This window comes from Dipodomys spectabilis, unplaced genomic scaffold (assembly GCF_019054845.1).
Source record: "Dipodomys spectabilis isolate Male_0828 unplaced genomic scaffold, ASM1905484v1 ptg000009l, whole genome shotgun sequence".
NCBI lineage: Eukaryota > Metazoa > Chordata > Mammalia > Rodentia > Heteromyidae > Dipodomys > Dipodomys spectabilis.
This window is the reverse complement of record NW_024870686.1, coordinates 28,993,801-29,010,192: the sequence shown is the minus strand read 5'-3', so window position 1 is coordinate 29,010,192 and position 16,392 is coordinate 28,993,801. Positions and strand designations below refer to the sequence as shown.

Here is a 16,392-nt window from a genome sequence, read left to right as displayed (position 1 = left end):
CTAGAAGACTTGGATCCCTTAAGCTGAAAATTATGACAAAATTAAAGCAGCAAATGTGAAGGTGCCCACCATTTCCGGTTTCACCTCATTTTCTGAATGGTGGGTGCCCCACGGCTTACTTCTTGATCCTCTTTTTTTCTCTAGCCACATTATCTAGCTGATATCAACCAACCCAATGACATTATATACTGTCTACGCGTGACCCCCTCCAAATAGATGTCAACCCTAGACACTTACCTAATTGTCTACACCTTATCTTCATCTGGATATTTAACAGTGATCTCATTTTTTTTTTTTTTTTACCATATGTGAATCAGAGTTCAAATACTTCCCCTCCATTTATTCTTTCTCAATATCCCTAATCTTAGCTATTGTTCCCAGAGATCAGATCAAAACCCTCACGATCATCTGAGCCTACTCCTCTTACTTGGAATCTATCAGCGATTCCCTGGTGTGTGTATCCTCTAAACTGATTCAAGATCTGACCACTTCTCTCCATTACTCCAATGCTGGTCTAGTCCCATCTTTATTTCGCATCTTACTCAAGCTAATTTCTTCGCTTGCTGTCTTGTTTTCTTATGAATAGTACCCATGCAGCAAATCATTGTTACAGTAACTTAATGAGCCTTTAACAAATACCTAAACACAATGAGGAGACCATCTCCATTTATCCCTCACTGAGCCTCAGAGATCAACATTTTGTCAATCTTTATTCATCTACTTGATCCTCCTCCATGCCCAATAGACTCTCTTAACAATCAGATCAAATTGCTCACAACTTTCCATTTGCTTTTAATCTTGGTAAAAAAAACCAAATATTTTATGACAGTTTACAAGGCCTATGTGATCCACAGCTATTTCCCGCTCAACTCCCAAGGCTGCTTCTTCCCTGGCTCTGCCTCAGCTGCTGGGGGGAGGTGGGGGGAGCTGGGGGCAGTGTCTCACACCTTACTGGACAGCCCAGCACCCATGATCTGAGGTTTGTGGTTCTAAGCCAGCCTGGGCAGGAAAATCCATGAGACTCTTATCTCCAATTAACCACCAGAAAACTGAAAGGGGAGCTGTGGCTCAAAGTGGTAGAGCACTAGCCTTGAGTGAAAAGGACAGTGCCCATGACCAACAAAACAAACCTTAGTAGACACCATTACCACGTGGGGTGGGGGTGGGGCTTGCTGGCTGCACCTGTGGCTCCAGAGGCCAGGGGTTGGGAGTGGGACTGGTGAATTCCCATTTTTAACAAGCTCCTGAGGTGCTCCTGTCCCAGGGCATACCTGGAGAAGTCCCAGTCACACACATTCTCAATGTGCAGGCAGGTTCTTGCTTAGGAGACTGAGCTGCTTTTTGGGGGGTGGGGTGGGGAGAGGGAAAGGAGGGTATCTGGGACTTGAGCTCAGGGTCTGGGCACTGCCCTTTAGCTTTTGTGCTCAAGGCTAGTGCTCTACCACCTGAGCCACAGCTCCACTGCTGACTTTTTGGTGGTGGATCACTGGAGATTCGAGTCTCATAGACTTTCCTGCACGGGCTGGATTCGAACCACCATCCTCAGATCTCCTGAGTAGCCAGGATTACAGGCGTGAGCCACTGGTGCCCAGCTCTGCTCCGGCCCTGGGGCATTCTGTGCATTACTCAAAGCTCCCATTATTCCATCTTTGTTTGGCTGACATCTTTGAGAGGCCTTCCTGGATGTCTCCTCTCTTGCTCAGCCCTGATTTCCTTCTCGGTCTTTCCTCACCCCACTCCGCCCCCCCCCCCCCCCCCCCCCGGCGTCTGGACGGACAGCTCCCAGCGCAGAGCCCCGGCCCGGGCTCCCACTCCCCCGGCCCTGCCTCTCCCAGGCCGGGAGTGGACGGGGTCCGCGGGGCCCCCGATGTCTCGCGGGGGGCCCGGGACGCCGGACAGGCACGTGCCCGTGTCTCCTCCGCCTCGGCTTCGCCATCGGGAGCGGCAGGGGGGGGTGATGGCGCCCCAGCCCACCTCCCGGGGGCAGAAGAAGGATGCTGAGGTCCGGGGAGGAGGAGGAGGAGGAGGGCGCCACGCCCGGGAACCCGAGCAGTAAGTGCTCAGCGCGCGTCATCACGCGGGGCTCCGGGGCGTCCCGGGCTCCAGCTCGCGGGGTCCCGGGGACCCAAGGGCGCGCGCGGCCCCCGGCCCGCCCGCCTCCACACGGCGCGCGGCCGGAGCGGCGGCCTGGGAGGCGGCGGCGGCGGCGGGCGGAGGAAGGGGCGGCGCCGGGGGGGGGGCGGAGGGAGGCGGCGTCCTCGCCACCGCGGGAGGCCGCATCGCCGTCCCGTCACCGCGGCGGCGCGGGCCGGGGCCGAACCCGGAAGTGGCCGGGCCGCCCGCGCGCGCGCTCCGCCCGCATCGCCCGTCCGGACGCCGCCGTCGCCGACGCCCCCGGGGGCGCCGCACTCGGGCGCGGGAGCCGCGCGGGCTGACGGACGGACGGACGGAGCGCGCGGGGCCGAGCGGGGGCCATGGCCGCGGGGGCCGCCGCCGCCGCAGGTGGTGGCGCGCGGTGAGGCGAGCGCGGCGGCCGCTCCGGGGCGGATGGAACGCGGCGCGGCGGGCGGGCGGTGCCGGCGTCCGCGGCTGGAATGGTGCTGGCGGCGGCGGTCGGTGCCTGCGTTCTGAAGCCCGAGAGGAGCCACAATGGAGACCGCGCCGCTGCCTCCCGCGTGAGTGAGGCGCGCCGGGCTGGGTCGCGCTGCGGCGGAGCGAGCGCGGACCCCGGGGGATGCGGGGCGTGACGAGGCGCGGGGGCCGCAGTCCCGAGGCGGACGGGGACGGAACTCAGCCCGCAGCCGGCCGGCCGGGACTGGCCTCCCGGCGGATGGAAGGTTCGGGAGGAGGGGGGGGGGAGCGGAGGCGGGTGCTGGTCCGGGGCCCGTCCCGGGGGCCGGCCGCCGGCTCGGGTCGCGGCGGGACCCGCAGCGGGAGAACCGGGCGCCCCGCGGGGCTCACGGTCTCGGGCGCTGCTGGCTGCCCGGCCGCCCGGCTTTCCCGGCTGCCGGGGAGGAGCGGCGGCCCTCGGGGCGGGTGACCTTTATCTGGCCCTGGAGGAAAAACCCCGATCCTGGTTTTCAAATCCAGAAATCCGGACGTCGTGACCCGGGTACCCGGGGGCCGGCGAGAAGCGGGCCGGCCGGCCAGACACAGGTGGCTCTTGCGGGGTTGGTCTTGTTTCCCTCTCCTTCTCTTGATGCCCAAGTGCCAAGCCGTCGCCTGCAATGAAACTACTTTCTGGAGATCATTACCAGCTGGAGACGCCGGGGGTGCGTGGTTCTGCGCGCCTCTCCTTCGGCGGGGCTTTTGCGTTTCTTTGTAAGAGGCAGCTGGGTCGGAGGCGACCGGAAAAGGCCCAGGAGTTTTGAAATTTTCCATTTCCATCAGCTTTTCCTCAGTTGAGGCTTGACCCGGAGCGGGAGCCCCGCGGATGGACTTTGAGATCGCCGTGGACCTGCTCAGGCCCGGCCGATTCCCGGAGCCCCCCCCCCCCCCCCAGCATTTCCCACCGACGCGGGGCCAGCTTCCCTCCCCGGCGGCGTGCGGGTGCAGCCGGCCTCGTCTGGCTGGTCGGCAGGATTCCAGCTAAGAGGGGAATAATGGGTTGGCCATGAAAACAAACAAACAAAAAAAAATCACATTTTATTTTTTGGGGATGTTGAATCCTTTTGGGAGAACGAGTAGGATTCTGGAACTAGTTTCCAAAAGTACATTAGGGAATTTCCTGCTTGAATGGAACAGGTCATGGAGAGCGGAGGAGGCAGTGACAAAAGTCATCTTTTGCCATCTCCTGGGCTGATACAGAAAGCGAAGGCTCAGAGATGCTTGATGGTGCTGTGCTGTGCTGTGAGGTTCGGTGCGGTGGCAGGCGTGCTCTCCGGCAGGTTGGAGAAGACTCCAGAACCCCTGCAAACACACACGGTGGTGAATTATCAGCCTCAGCTGCTGAGCACAGCGCCGGCACGTGAGGGTTCTTTCTGTCCAGGCTGAGAGGCATCAGGACGGGATGTGCTTGTCCGCTGGGATCACACGCGTGTTGTCATACATGTTATGTGCGCCAAAGCTGCGTGCGTTTTGAATCAGTTCTCTGCAGCCCCTTTTTACGGTAGCGCCAGAGCCAACTAAAGGAGGGAACAAGAGGCTCTGAAGAAGCAGTTAGAAAGAAGGGTGGGGAAAAGAGCAGGCTCTGAAAGGAGGGAGTCGAGACAGGATGATTTAAATTGGGGGGAACCCCCCCCAAATAGTTGTGTACATGCTAGTATGGATAGACTGAATATAGGGCTGAGCGACTAAAGCCTGATTTTGCTATCCAGCACAATTGTTCAGTATTGAGACTCCACCAACTGCTTTAGAACAATGAGAAGCTGAGATACAAGGGAAAATCTGGAATGCCGGTGTTGTTGAAATGCCTTTCGATCATGGCTGGCTAAAGTCTCAGAGACATTTTCACTGTTTGTATCATTTTAACAAAAAATACCAGTAGGTTTTATTTTTATTTGGCAGATCCAGAATTAACCCTAATTCCAGAATTTGGTATAGTGTTATTTCTTTTTTTTTGTAGAGCAGAAATAGTTGTTTCCCTGCCTCTTCTCCCCCCTCCTCCCAGGCCAAGCGTGGTACCCTGAATCCTAGCTACTCTGGAGGTGTTTCAGGAGGGCTGAAGCTCAAGGCCAAGCCTAGCAAAAAGTGAGACTTCACCTTAAGAAATAAATTGGGTGAGGTAATATATGCCTATGATCCCAGCTACTCTGGGGAGGCATAGGTACGAGGATCTCAGGCCCGCCAGACAAAAAGTTAGACCCTCTCTGAAAAATAGCCTAAAACAAAAAGGGCTGGAGGCATAGTTCAAGTTGCAGAACACCTCCCTTGCAAGCACAAAGCCTTGAGTTCAAACCTCACAACAGCCACAACAATAAAAACATACATTTTTTTTTTCTTTCCCATGTTCCCATCTCTTTGTCTCCACTCCCATTGACTTCCATTCAGCCTGGACCCAAGGATACTAGAATTGAGAAATACAGATAGTGTCTTGGGAGGGAGGCTGGGCCTCCTTGCTGGAGCTGGGCTAGGACTGATGTGTGTGAGAAGTACGGCCTTTCACAAGGTTAGATTTTCAGCTGAGCTCTAAAGTTAGAAATTTTTTTTATCCTGGACTTAAAAGTGCCTTGGATGATACAGTTGAAAGCAGAGATCCAGAATTGTCTCCGTGTGTGTGTGTGTGTGTGTGTGTGTGTGTGTGTGTGTGTGTGTGTGTGTGTGTGTGTGTGTGTGTGTGTGTGTGTGTGTGGTTTATTCATTCAGTATGCAAATATTGAAGGCCTATCTTTGCCTGGCACCCTGTGGTGGTGCTTTTGCTCAGGCTTCTTTTTGAGTACATAGTCTTGGAGGGGCATCAGGCATCTGTGTCTATGCTCATCACCTTCACGATGACCCCATTGACCTCCCTTCTCTGTTTCCTGCCTTATCTTCTCCTGTCTCCAAATTTTATGGTTCTCCGGTTGTCACTCGACTTTATGTTTTTTATGTTGCTTTCTCATCCTTGAGTATTTGTGGCATTTAGATTTGGGTGCATCTTGGGGTCTGTAGACTATTAAGGCCAGGTGATACTTGCTTCTGAATCCAAGCTAAAAATTAGGTGTAGACTTGTGAAGGAATTCCAGATAGTAAACCAACGCATGTAACAGGAAGCGAGGCTGAGCAATTCTGACCTCAGGAATGTTGTATGCAAAGATTCTAGTTTTTATAGTTTCTTGCATGGGTTTTTATAGTTACTAGTTTGAAATGAGACTTTGAGGCTCAGGACTCCAGGCACTCCTTAGGCCTCCCCTCACCGACTGTCTTGGCCCTGATTTCCTCCTGGCTCCTTTTTCCCAGATCAGCTTGCTTTCTTCAGGCTTTGCTTTTCTGTCACACAACCAAGTTGACATGTCTTAGTGATTCCGCATCACTGGATTCTTGTCATCAGAGGTGTTCAAACATAGGCAGACAACTTGTTGACCATGCTCTAATTTAGGCAACAGCAGATTGGTTATATATATTAGAGCAGGAGTTTTGAATCCCCTCCCCCCCCTTTTTTTGGTTTAATTTAAAATAGAAGTCTAGTGTAGAATTGCTAAGTTTCTTGTTTAGCTAAAGTAAAATAATTATTGATTAGAAATTGCTGAGTGAGGTATAGTGGGACTTGGGATGATGAGATCATGAGAATCCAGAGGTTAAACCTAACTTTGACTAGATAGTGAGATAGATCCTGTCTCAAAAAAAAAAAAAAAGAAGGGAATTTGGCTGGGAAGGTGGCTCAGTGGTAGAGTGCTTGCCTCACATGCATGAGGCCTTGCGTTCGATTCCTCAGCAGAAAAAAGCCGTAAGTGGAGCTGTGGCTCAAGTAGTGGGGCGTTATTCTTGAGCTCAAGAGCTGAGGGACAGCGCCCAGGCCCAGAGTTCAAGCCCCATGACAGACAAAAAAAAAATAAAAATAAAAACCCTCCCAAATAATAATTACCAACTACTACCACTTTTTCAAAATTTTTATTACTTGTGGGGGGTCTTGAACTCAGGGTCTGGGCACTCACTGTCCCTGAGCTTTTTTGCTCAAGGCTAGTGTTCTACCACTCGAGCCACAGGGCCACTTCTGTTTTCTGGTGGTTCATTGGAGATAAGAGTCTCAAGGACTTTCCTGCCCAGGCTGTCTTCAAACCTCCATCCTCAGATCTCTGAAGATAGGATTATAGACGTTAGCCACTGGTACCTGGCTACCACTTTTTTTAATTTTATTTTTATGAAAGGGCATTTTGATGCCCCTCCTTATATACAGGAAAGGACATACTTGCTGATTAAGGAACTGTCCTTCAATTGGATAAACGTTTTATGAACACCTGTTGCATTAGCCTAGTTTTGAAAGTAAAAAATTATTGAAGCTTGAGATTTGCAGTCCACCGGACCAGATGGCTTTCCTGTACTTTATAAGATTGAATTACTACGAATCTGGAATCTTGTTGATTACTCCAGTGTTCATTTGTCTTTTTTACAAAGAGCACTAGCATGTGCTCTTAGTTTTGTTCCATTAGTCCTAAAAATAGGATGAGTATCTCTCACATCAGAGGTGAATGTCCCCAGCAAAGATGTTTAAAATATTTAGAGCAGGAATGGCCCCTATTTCAGTTGTGAACGAAGAAGAACAGTTGAGTGAGTTGTGCTGAACAAAGTGTTCTCTGTGGGGATAATTTGAAGGTGCATTTGGGAACTAGAAAAGTGGGTTTTGGAAATAGGTAGCATTTGTGTCATAGTCTTAAAAATATCTCAGTCTGGGTAGTCACTGCTCCCAACCAAAAAGCCCCAGACCCCTGTTTTTTATTTATATTCTGTAATGTACGCAGTGATAGCCATTCAGTAAATCTAAGTGTTCTTTTCTGAGGATGACAGTCCGTTTAGTCATGAGGCTGTAATGAAGCAGCACTAGAGGTGTCTATGAAAACCATTGGGCTTTTTATTCTTTAAGAATTAGCTTTTTTTATTAGCATATTGTTCACAGGAGTTTCTTTGTGGTGTTTCCATATGGCTTTTCTTATAGTCTTTCCACTTGGTTTAGAAAAGGGAAATCGTCTTTCAGGTTTCTATGGTTTTTACTTTTTGTTTGTTTTTAAAGACAGTTCTAGGCATATTGGCCATTAACTTATTATGTAGCCCAGTCTGACTTTGAATTCTCACGTCCCCACAGCTGGGATTACCAACATGTGCCAGCATACCTGGCTCGGGTCCTTTTCTGTTGAATCCTATCAAGTTCCAAATGTATTTACTGCTCATGATGAGGCAGTTTAGGTTTTATATTCATATTTGTTGGTTGGAGTCAGAATCTAAGTCTTTTTTTCCCTTTATGGTTGAAACTAATGGCAAACAAACATATACTATTGGAGGTGGTAGAGAAGGAGGAGGGGGAGCAAGCAGGAGTTCTGATAGAGTCAGGATGTCTTCGGTGAGCTGCTCATTGAGCAGACTCTGGAGAGAAGCAGTATTTCAGGTAGAGGGGACAGGAAGTGGAAGGGCACTGCATTCTTTCCCAACTGAGATAAGGCTCTAGTCAGTGTGTCTAGACTTTCTGTGTGTTATATCCACTTGCTGACATTTTGGATTGACATTTACTGAAGTATTTCTTTCACTGATGCCTCCTTGAAAAATAGGGCTTTGCTTTCCATAATACCGCATGATTTCCTCTTTTCGGTTTTGGGTTTCGGAATGTAATTTACATGCTTTACTAATTATAATCTTATCCACAGTCTTATACTGTATATCTCATTAATGTTATGTTTCGGCTGAGGAAATACAGGTTAAGTTACTTTCCCAGGCTAATAAATATTGGAAAACAGGACCTCCAATCTCGCCCTCTTGACCATTTTCTATCTTCTGTATATAGCCTCTATGTTCACAGGCAGTAGCTGAGGCTTTGGCCAAGTTGTGAGTCCACTGTTAATCCACGATTATGGCTTTATCTGTATCTTAAGTCGACACTCAAATCTGCATAGGTCTGGAATTTTGAGCTTCTAAGTAAAACTCTGTTTCTAAAACGAGTTCATAATCTTTGTTCACAAACTGGTTCTCTCTTATAAATCTTTCCACGTAACAGGTGGGTAACCATTCTCCTGGTCCTTGATACACATTGAAACACATTTACCTTCTCTCTCATTCTTTGTCTCCCACATCTATTAGTCCCCAGTATCTGTAGAGCCTTAAGTGTCATCTAACTGACTCCATTTTCATAAATGGATTTCATGGTAGTCTTGAACTGTGAATTCTGTGTGCTGTCTCCCCAGTGTTCAATCTACTTACTTTAACCTAACATTGTAGTCATGTGAAATGACTTCCCAAAACAAGATGCTCAGCTAGACAGCCCTGGCAGCTGTCCATCATGTTGACCTTCTCTATTCATATCCAAGGTCATGATATACTTTAACCTCCTAGGCTGAACTCTGCTTTATCATAAACCAGAAATTTCCAGCTTTTTCCTATTGCTTTCATACTCCTGACCCCCTTTAAAACAATTGTGTGGCCACCAGTGCCCAGGTACAGCCCCTCGCAAAGTCAGACCTGTTGCTGTGTTACTATAGAACTGATTAATCTTTAGTCTGAAATCTTGCATCCCCGAACTGACTTGTGCCATTCCTTGGGGCTAGATGGAAAACTGGAGAAGGATCTTGGGTTCAGTCTACCTGCATGCTTCCCAGTGTTTGGTACTTGCAGTAGGCATCTAGGCAGCACTTACATATTTGATTTCTTAACAGCTTCTGGCCATTTTGCAAATTACTAGTAACTTTTGAGAGTGCTGCAATTAAAATTGAAGGCCAATAAAAATAAATGAAAACACATCTCCACATTCAGTTTAGTTCCTAACCTCAACATTTTTCTTCTTTGTATGCTTTTCTGTGTGCTGTTTTGTTGTGGTTTGCTTTTTTGGACAGTACTGGAGCTTGAACTCAGGGTCATGAACTTACTAGGCAGATGAACATTTCTAGCCCTTATCTGATTTAGTTATTTCTCAGAGAGGGTCTCCTGTTTTTGCCTAGAGCCAACCTCAAACAGAGATCCTCCTACCTAGAACCTCCAGGGGGGCTTGCCATTATACCTGACTTACTAATTGAGATGGGAATCTTTTTTTTTTTTTTTTTTTTTAAATTTTATTTTATTTTCTTTGAGAACATACTGTACAGAGGGGTTACAATTACATGGGCAGGATAATGCATACATTTCTTACCAAGCATTGCAGCCTCCTCCTTTGTTTACCCTTCACCTCCCTTCCCAGCCTCCCCCCTCCCTCCCACCCAATCATACCCCCCCCCCCCCCCCCCCCCGACATTGTAAAGCTGGTTTTGACATGACATTTTGTACTTCTCATTGTTGCAACAGGTCCACCTGAATCCTTAAACGACTTGTTTGTCCCCATCTCCTCCACATGTTATACTGACATCAAATATAGTGAAAGCGGGGGTTACACTGTGGGGGAGGGACATACAAAGCAACAAAGAAATAATCTTATAAATGCGTTAGAAATACATGCATGAAAGAAACAAAAACATTAAAATACATATTTGAGGTTTCGTTTTCCTAACATGAGATGGGAATCTTAACACTTTTTCTCTTAAACCTCAATCCTCCTGAGTAGCCGGGATTACAGGTTTTTTTTTTTTTTTTTTTTTTTGGTCGTGGGGATTGAACTCTAGGCTTGGGCGCTGTCCCTGCGCTTTTCAGCTCTACTGCTTGAGCCACAGTGCCACTTCTGGTTTTATTGGAGATAAGAGTCTCATAGACTTTCCTGCCCAGGCTGGCTTTGAGCCACGATCCTCAGGTCTCAGCCTCCTGAGTAGCTAGGATTACAAGTGTGAGCCACCAGCCCCCTGCTCCAGATGTATTACACCTGGCTGCCCTATGGTGTTTAATGCTTATGCAGCTCCCTAAGGTAAATAGGTGAGGGCATATTATATTTAATGTTACAGTTTACGTGAGGTATATTCATGGAATAAATTTTTATAAGTCAGCAGTCTAAACTGCTGGAGGATAAGTGAGTAATCCAAGTTCCCTTGCTTAATATTTGGCATAGGCAGGACTGTTGCTGAGGTCTTTCACCTGATTATGCTCCTCTTCTAGTGCCTCTTCTATCAGTTGCTAGAATATATGCCTGTCAACTGAATCACTGGGTTGTATTGCTTATTAATTATAATGATTAATTATTACTACTGTTATTTTTTGTTGGTTCTGAGGCTTGAACTCAGGGCCTAGGCTCTGTCCCTGAGCTCTTTTGCTCAAACCTAGTGCTCTACCACTTTGAGCCACAGTAACACTTCCAGTTTCCTGGTGGTTAATTGGAGATAAGAGTCTCATAGACTTTCTTGCTCAGGCTGGCTTTGAACTGTGGTCCTCAGATCTCAGCCTCCTTATTAGGTAGAATTACAAGCATGAGCCACCGGCGCTCATGTCTTTGCTGCTCTTTTTTAACCAACCAAATGATGATGGTACTGTGGAAAGTGGCAACAGAAAAACAGAAATATGGTAAGAGACATGGAGATATTTGTCTCTACTTTAGCTTCTCACAAGCATCCCACTGACAGTATTTTGTTAATTGTTTACGAAATAGTCTCTAAAAGATTGATCTTGCATAAGATAATGCTTCTGCCACAGTCCTTTTCCTGGTAATATAGTCACTGTCAGGGACAAAAAGTGCCTGATTGTGCTGTTTGTCATGTAGGTGGGAGGGAAAGAGGGAGCGAGCTAGTTGAACTGAAGCAGGGCTTTTTACAGCTCTATTGTTCTACAGATCAGAGCACAATTATGCTCCAACTTCCATCAACCTCTCCACCTCAGACATGCCAGCCACCTCCTCCTGCCGGTGCTTCAGCTCCCTCAACACAAAGCCATCTAGTCCCGGGGGAGAAAAAGGAGATGCTAGCTTTCCTCTGTGCCCAGAGACTCAGGGCCCTGCTTTTTTAGCTGCTAACCTGTTTTAATAAAATTTGGGCCTTTCTTCCTTTTCTAGATGTTTCTTTTCCACCTGTGGGAAATCAGAAATAAAACTTTAACAATATAGACACTGTAACCGTGTGTTGGTGGCTCATGCCGGTAGTCCTAACTACTCAGGAGGCTGAGATCTGAAGATTGAGGTTCAAAGCCAGCCCGGGCAGAAAAGTCTGTGAGACTCTTTATCTCCAACAAACCACCAGAAAACTGGAAGTGGCGCTGTGGCCCAAGTGGTAGAGGGCTCGCCTTGAGCTGAAGGGCTGAGGAACAGTGCCCAGGCCCGGAGTTCAAGCACCACAACTGACAAAAAACAAAACAAAACTGTAACTTACATATTTAGTGTCATTATGATACTATCTTGGCATTCTGTGGCTTGATACAACATAGGAAGTGTGTATTTCATATAATACCTCATAGCCCATTCTAAGGGTCTACATACTGAAAGCATAATAGAAGATCTTTTTTTTTTTTTTTGTGGAGTTAGGGATGAAACTCAGTGAACTCAACCCATCTAGGCGTGTGCTGTACCACTGGCCTGCATCCTCAGCCTAACCCAAATTCTGGGTCTATTTGACATGTTAGCAGTTTTTTAAAAAGCCATCATTAGTTGATAATTGGGCCATAAATTTGTAGACTACAGTTCATCCATTGGCCTCATGCCTAATAAAAGTTTAAATTCATATAGGTAAAATTTGCCATATGTCTTTTTGCCTTTAGGTAATTGCAGAAACAGAAACTACAACCCAAAATGTATTTCTTGGGAAAAACTTTCATCTTTCTTTTTGGTAGTACTTGGGTTTGAATGCAGCCTGCTAGGCAGTCCCTCTACCATTTGAACCACATCCCCAATTCAAATCCACTCTTTCACAGTCTCTGAGCAGTATGTTGGTTAGTAGGTGGGGGTGAAGGATGTGAGAACATTTTGTTGGAAAATGGTAGGATGACAATTATTAGTTGAGGTACGAGTTATAGTTACATCTTCACTTCGGACATCCTGGATTTGTGTATGGGAGAATGTTCGTGAAGGTGCCAGCTTCTGAATTCAGAAGTCGGAAAGAGCAGAAAAAAGAGGAGAAAGAAAGTAATGGGAAACTTTCAAAGCAGTACAGCATGGATGGTGACTTTGAAAACAACAGCTGCTGACGTGAACTTGGCAGAGACGTGTGAGTAATGGTAGGTGAGTCATTACATGCAGGGGAGTCTTGCAGTTTCTGAGGTGAATGCAGCCAGCGGAGAGTAGAGCTGGTGGCCACCAAGGGGCCAAGTATTTATGTTCTGAGTGTGGTAGTGTCTTTAGTCCTCTGTTACATTTTGCAGCAGTAGCATCTGCATGAATTGTTTCTATCGGGGAAACCCTAAAAATAGGAGCAGCCCTGTTTTCGAAAGTGCTCTTTCTCAATCTGGGATGATTGCCTTGGGGTGGGAGGTGAGCGGGTGGTGGGGTGGGGTGGGGTGTATGATATCACCTGTTGTTGTTTCTAATCGTGCAGAGCCGCTCTCACTCTTACCCTGGGAGATGCTATTGTTCTGAGATACATAGCTCTGAAAATAGTTCTGAAAAGAGCTTGGCTGATTTCATGTTTATGCATAAGGTGAAAAAATTTGCATGGGTTCATTTGGCGTTTACTGATCCTCCTTATTGGAAATCACTGTTCCAAAGTAACTAATACATATCTAGTAACTAATAAATGATTCTTCATTTCTAAGATGTCCACCAGCGAGGTGCAGGTGGCTCACACTTAAAATCCTAGTTTCTCGAGAGGCTGAGATCTAAGCATCCCAGGTTTGAAGCCAGCCTGGGCAGAAAAGGCCTCTAGATACTATTTCCAGTTAACCAGAAAAAGTGGCTCAAGTGGTAGAGAGCTAGTGGTGAGCAAGCAAGCTGAGAAATCCCCGGGGCCAAACCCTAGTGTCGGGGGAATTGTTGCACTAGATTGAAAACTTCTGCTTTGTTACAAAATCTCAACCATTTGAAGAAAACAACCCTGTTCACATTTATTTTCTTCTTTAGAATTTTAGTTACTACCAACAGTGTGGTGGTCTTAGTGGGACCCAGTCATCTTCTCTGAGAAGCCAGCCTTTTCCACAGCTGAGAATTTGTTCAAGTCAGTAATTGGAGGAAAAAAATTTTTTTGATGTCTTATAAGTATAGCTGTAAACTGGAATCCAAGCCCTTGGAATCTCAACTCTGCTCAAATAGGACTAGTTGTAGAGTGAGACTTGGGGAAAAACTTCTAAGGTACCAACAACTTGAAAAAGTGTCTCCTTTTGAGTGCCAGTCTTGGAGCGTGAGCTCAGGATCCTGGGAGCTGTTCCTGAGCTTTTGTGCTCAAGGCTTGTACTCTACCACTAGAGCCACAGCTCCACTTCCAGCTTTTTTTTTTTTGGTGGTTAATTGGAATCAGAGTCTCGTGGACTTCCCTGCCTGGGTTGGCTTCAAACCTTGATCCTCAGATCTCAGCCTCCTGAGTAGCTAGGATTACAAGCGTGAGCCACCCGCACCCAGTTCCTCTTGATAACTTTTAGAAGGCAGTTCTCAGAAATGGAAGCTTTTCTGGAAAAGGCTCCTGTGCTTCAGCTGGGAAGCAGAGGAAAGTGTAACTTAGGGCAAGCCTTTGCCTCCCACTTAACTGTGTGCTCCTCCCATATGCACATTTTTAACGTCTATAGTTTTAGAACGATGCATTATTTTCCGTTAATCAGCTCTGCTGGTTGAGAGACGGCTAGCACAAAGCCACATACGAAGTGAGAATTGAGGAAAGGGCATTAGGGTTGAAAATAGCCCTGTGCAGCAGGGGTGCTGTATTTGTAAGTGGCTCTCTGTACAAGGAACACTTAGAAAGGAAACTCACTGTTATTTCTTACTTACTCTTTTAGATCTTTGAATAAAGTCTTTTCTTTGCCGAGTTTCTGGAGTACATAAAAGAAAAAAACAAAAACAGGAGCTGAGAATAGCTCTTAGAGAACCCACATGTATAGACATCAACCGCTGGACGGCAGCTGCCTTATAGTTAATGCTGTAATGCTGCGAGTTTTAGTCTTTTAATTTCGTAAGCAAATATGGAAACTTGGCCCCTGAAATAACAGTATTCTTTTTCAGGCAGACTTGCTTTCGCTTGAACGTTGAGAACATCTCCTGTGATAATTTTTCTGGTTGGCAGTGTGATGTTTTCCTCTGTTTGGATCTATGAGTTATTAAAGTGTAGGGGAAATGGGTAAATATTATCTTGTCGTCTGTGTCGGCACACAGTGTTACAGGGACAGAAAGCTTGTGTGGGCTTCATATCCTTTTCCCGGCTTTCCTACTGTTTCCTTTACAGTGTGAAGGAGCATAGTGGTCTTCCGTTGTGAAGTGTTTCTCCAGCCCCCTTCTAGTGTGGGTTTGCTGTTTGGCTTCTCGACTTTTTGTTGTTGTTTTTTTTGTCGGTCATGGGGTTTGAACTCTGGGCCTGGGCGCTGTCCCTCAGCTCTTCAGCTCAAGGCGAGCGCTCTACCACTTGAGCTACTGTGCCACTTCCAGTTTTCTGGTGTTTTTTTTTTTTTTTTTTTGAGATAAGCGTTTCATGGACTTTGCTGCTCGGGCTGCCTTTGAACTGTGATCCTCAGATCTCAGCCTCCTGAGTAGCTAAGGATTACAGGCCTGAGCCACCGGCACCCGGAAAACTTCTTGATTTTCTTAACTCGGTTCCCACACATGCCCTCAGGTCCTACCTAGAGTGTCTCCTTTCTCTCACTTCTGCAGTGCTTTCCATTTGGATAGTGTCTTGTGGCGAGTCATTTGGTAGACTTCTAAAAAATTTCCAAGTAGAAACAAAGTAGAACTGATGCTGCCTCTCCTTCCTCTTCCTCCTCCTCTTCCTCCTCCTCCTCCTCCTCCTCCTTCTCCTTCTCCTCCTTCTCCTCCATCCTTCTCCTCCTCCTCCTCCACCTCTTCCTCCTCCTCTTCCACTTCCTCCTCCTCCTCCTCTTTTTCCTCCTCCTACTCTGTGATGGCATGAGGGTTTGAACTCAGGACCTCATGTTCTTGCTTGGCTGTTTTGCTCAAGGCTGGCAGTCTTCCACTTCAGTTTTTTTGCTGGTTAGTTGAAGAGACTTTTCTGCCTGGGCTGGCTTTAAACCACAGTCCTCAGATCTCAGCCTCCTGAGTAGATAGGACTGTCGTCATGAGCCACCGGCACCCAGTGAAGGGGAAAATAGATTCCAAGTGCATTAAAAACAATCCTTGGTAAATGATTGACACTAAAACATTACTGACTGAAGTATCAAAGGACAAGATGGTATTTTAAAGAAAGGAAATGTAAGCAATACATGTTTACTTGCTAGCATACTTTTTTTGTACCTGTCTGGTCACTGTCTCTGGGTTTGTGTGCTCAGGGCTAGTGCTGTACCACACATGAGACACTCCTGGGGAGTGGTTCATTGGAGATAAGAATCTCTCCCAGATTTTCCTGTTCAGCCTGGCTTCAAACCTCAGTCCTTTGATCTCAGCCTCCTGAGTAGTATAGGTGTGAGCCACCAGCACTTAGCACAAGTATGGTACTCTGATTCTTTGAAATAATTTTCTGAGAAATAATTTAAGCCATAAAAATCTGTCCATTATAATTGCACAATCAAGATTTTTTAAATTAAAATTCCAGAGTTGGGTAGCCATTACTTCAGAATTTTCTCTTGTGCCTACTAATTTGTAGTTAATTCTCTGCCCGCATCCCATTGTTGATTAACATTAGCCCCTAGATCTTAGAACACTACTAAGACTACTTGTGCTCTTAAAAGTGGTAAATTTAAGTATGAAATTCAGTACCTTTTGTTTCATTTGGGAAATATTATCAAACATGAATGGCAAGTCAGGTTTGTTATATTCTTTCTTACCCAGCTTTACCACTTACCAAA

The 16,392-nt window shown here is 46.9% G+C and overlaps 1 protein-coding gene across 1 annotated transcript in view; it reads left to right on the top strand.

The window, feature by feature from the left end:
* The first annotated feature begins 2,362 nt into the window (after positions 1-2,362).
* Positions 2,363-16,392, top strand: part of Klhl2 (kelch like family member 2) — a 78,677-nt gene continuing 64,647 nt past the window's right edge. The window contains exon 1 of the mRNA XM_042700713.1: positions 2,363-2,675. Coding sequence (XP_042556647.1) covers positions 2,650-2,675 — 26 coding nt within the window. The 5' untranslated portion in view covers positions 2,363-2,649. The remainder of the gene's footprint in view (positions 2,676-16,392) is intronic.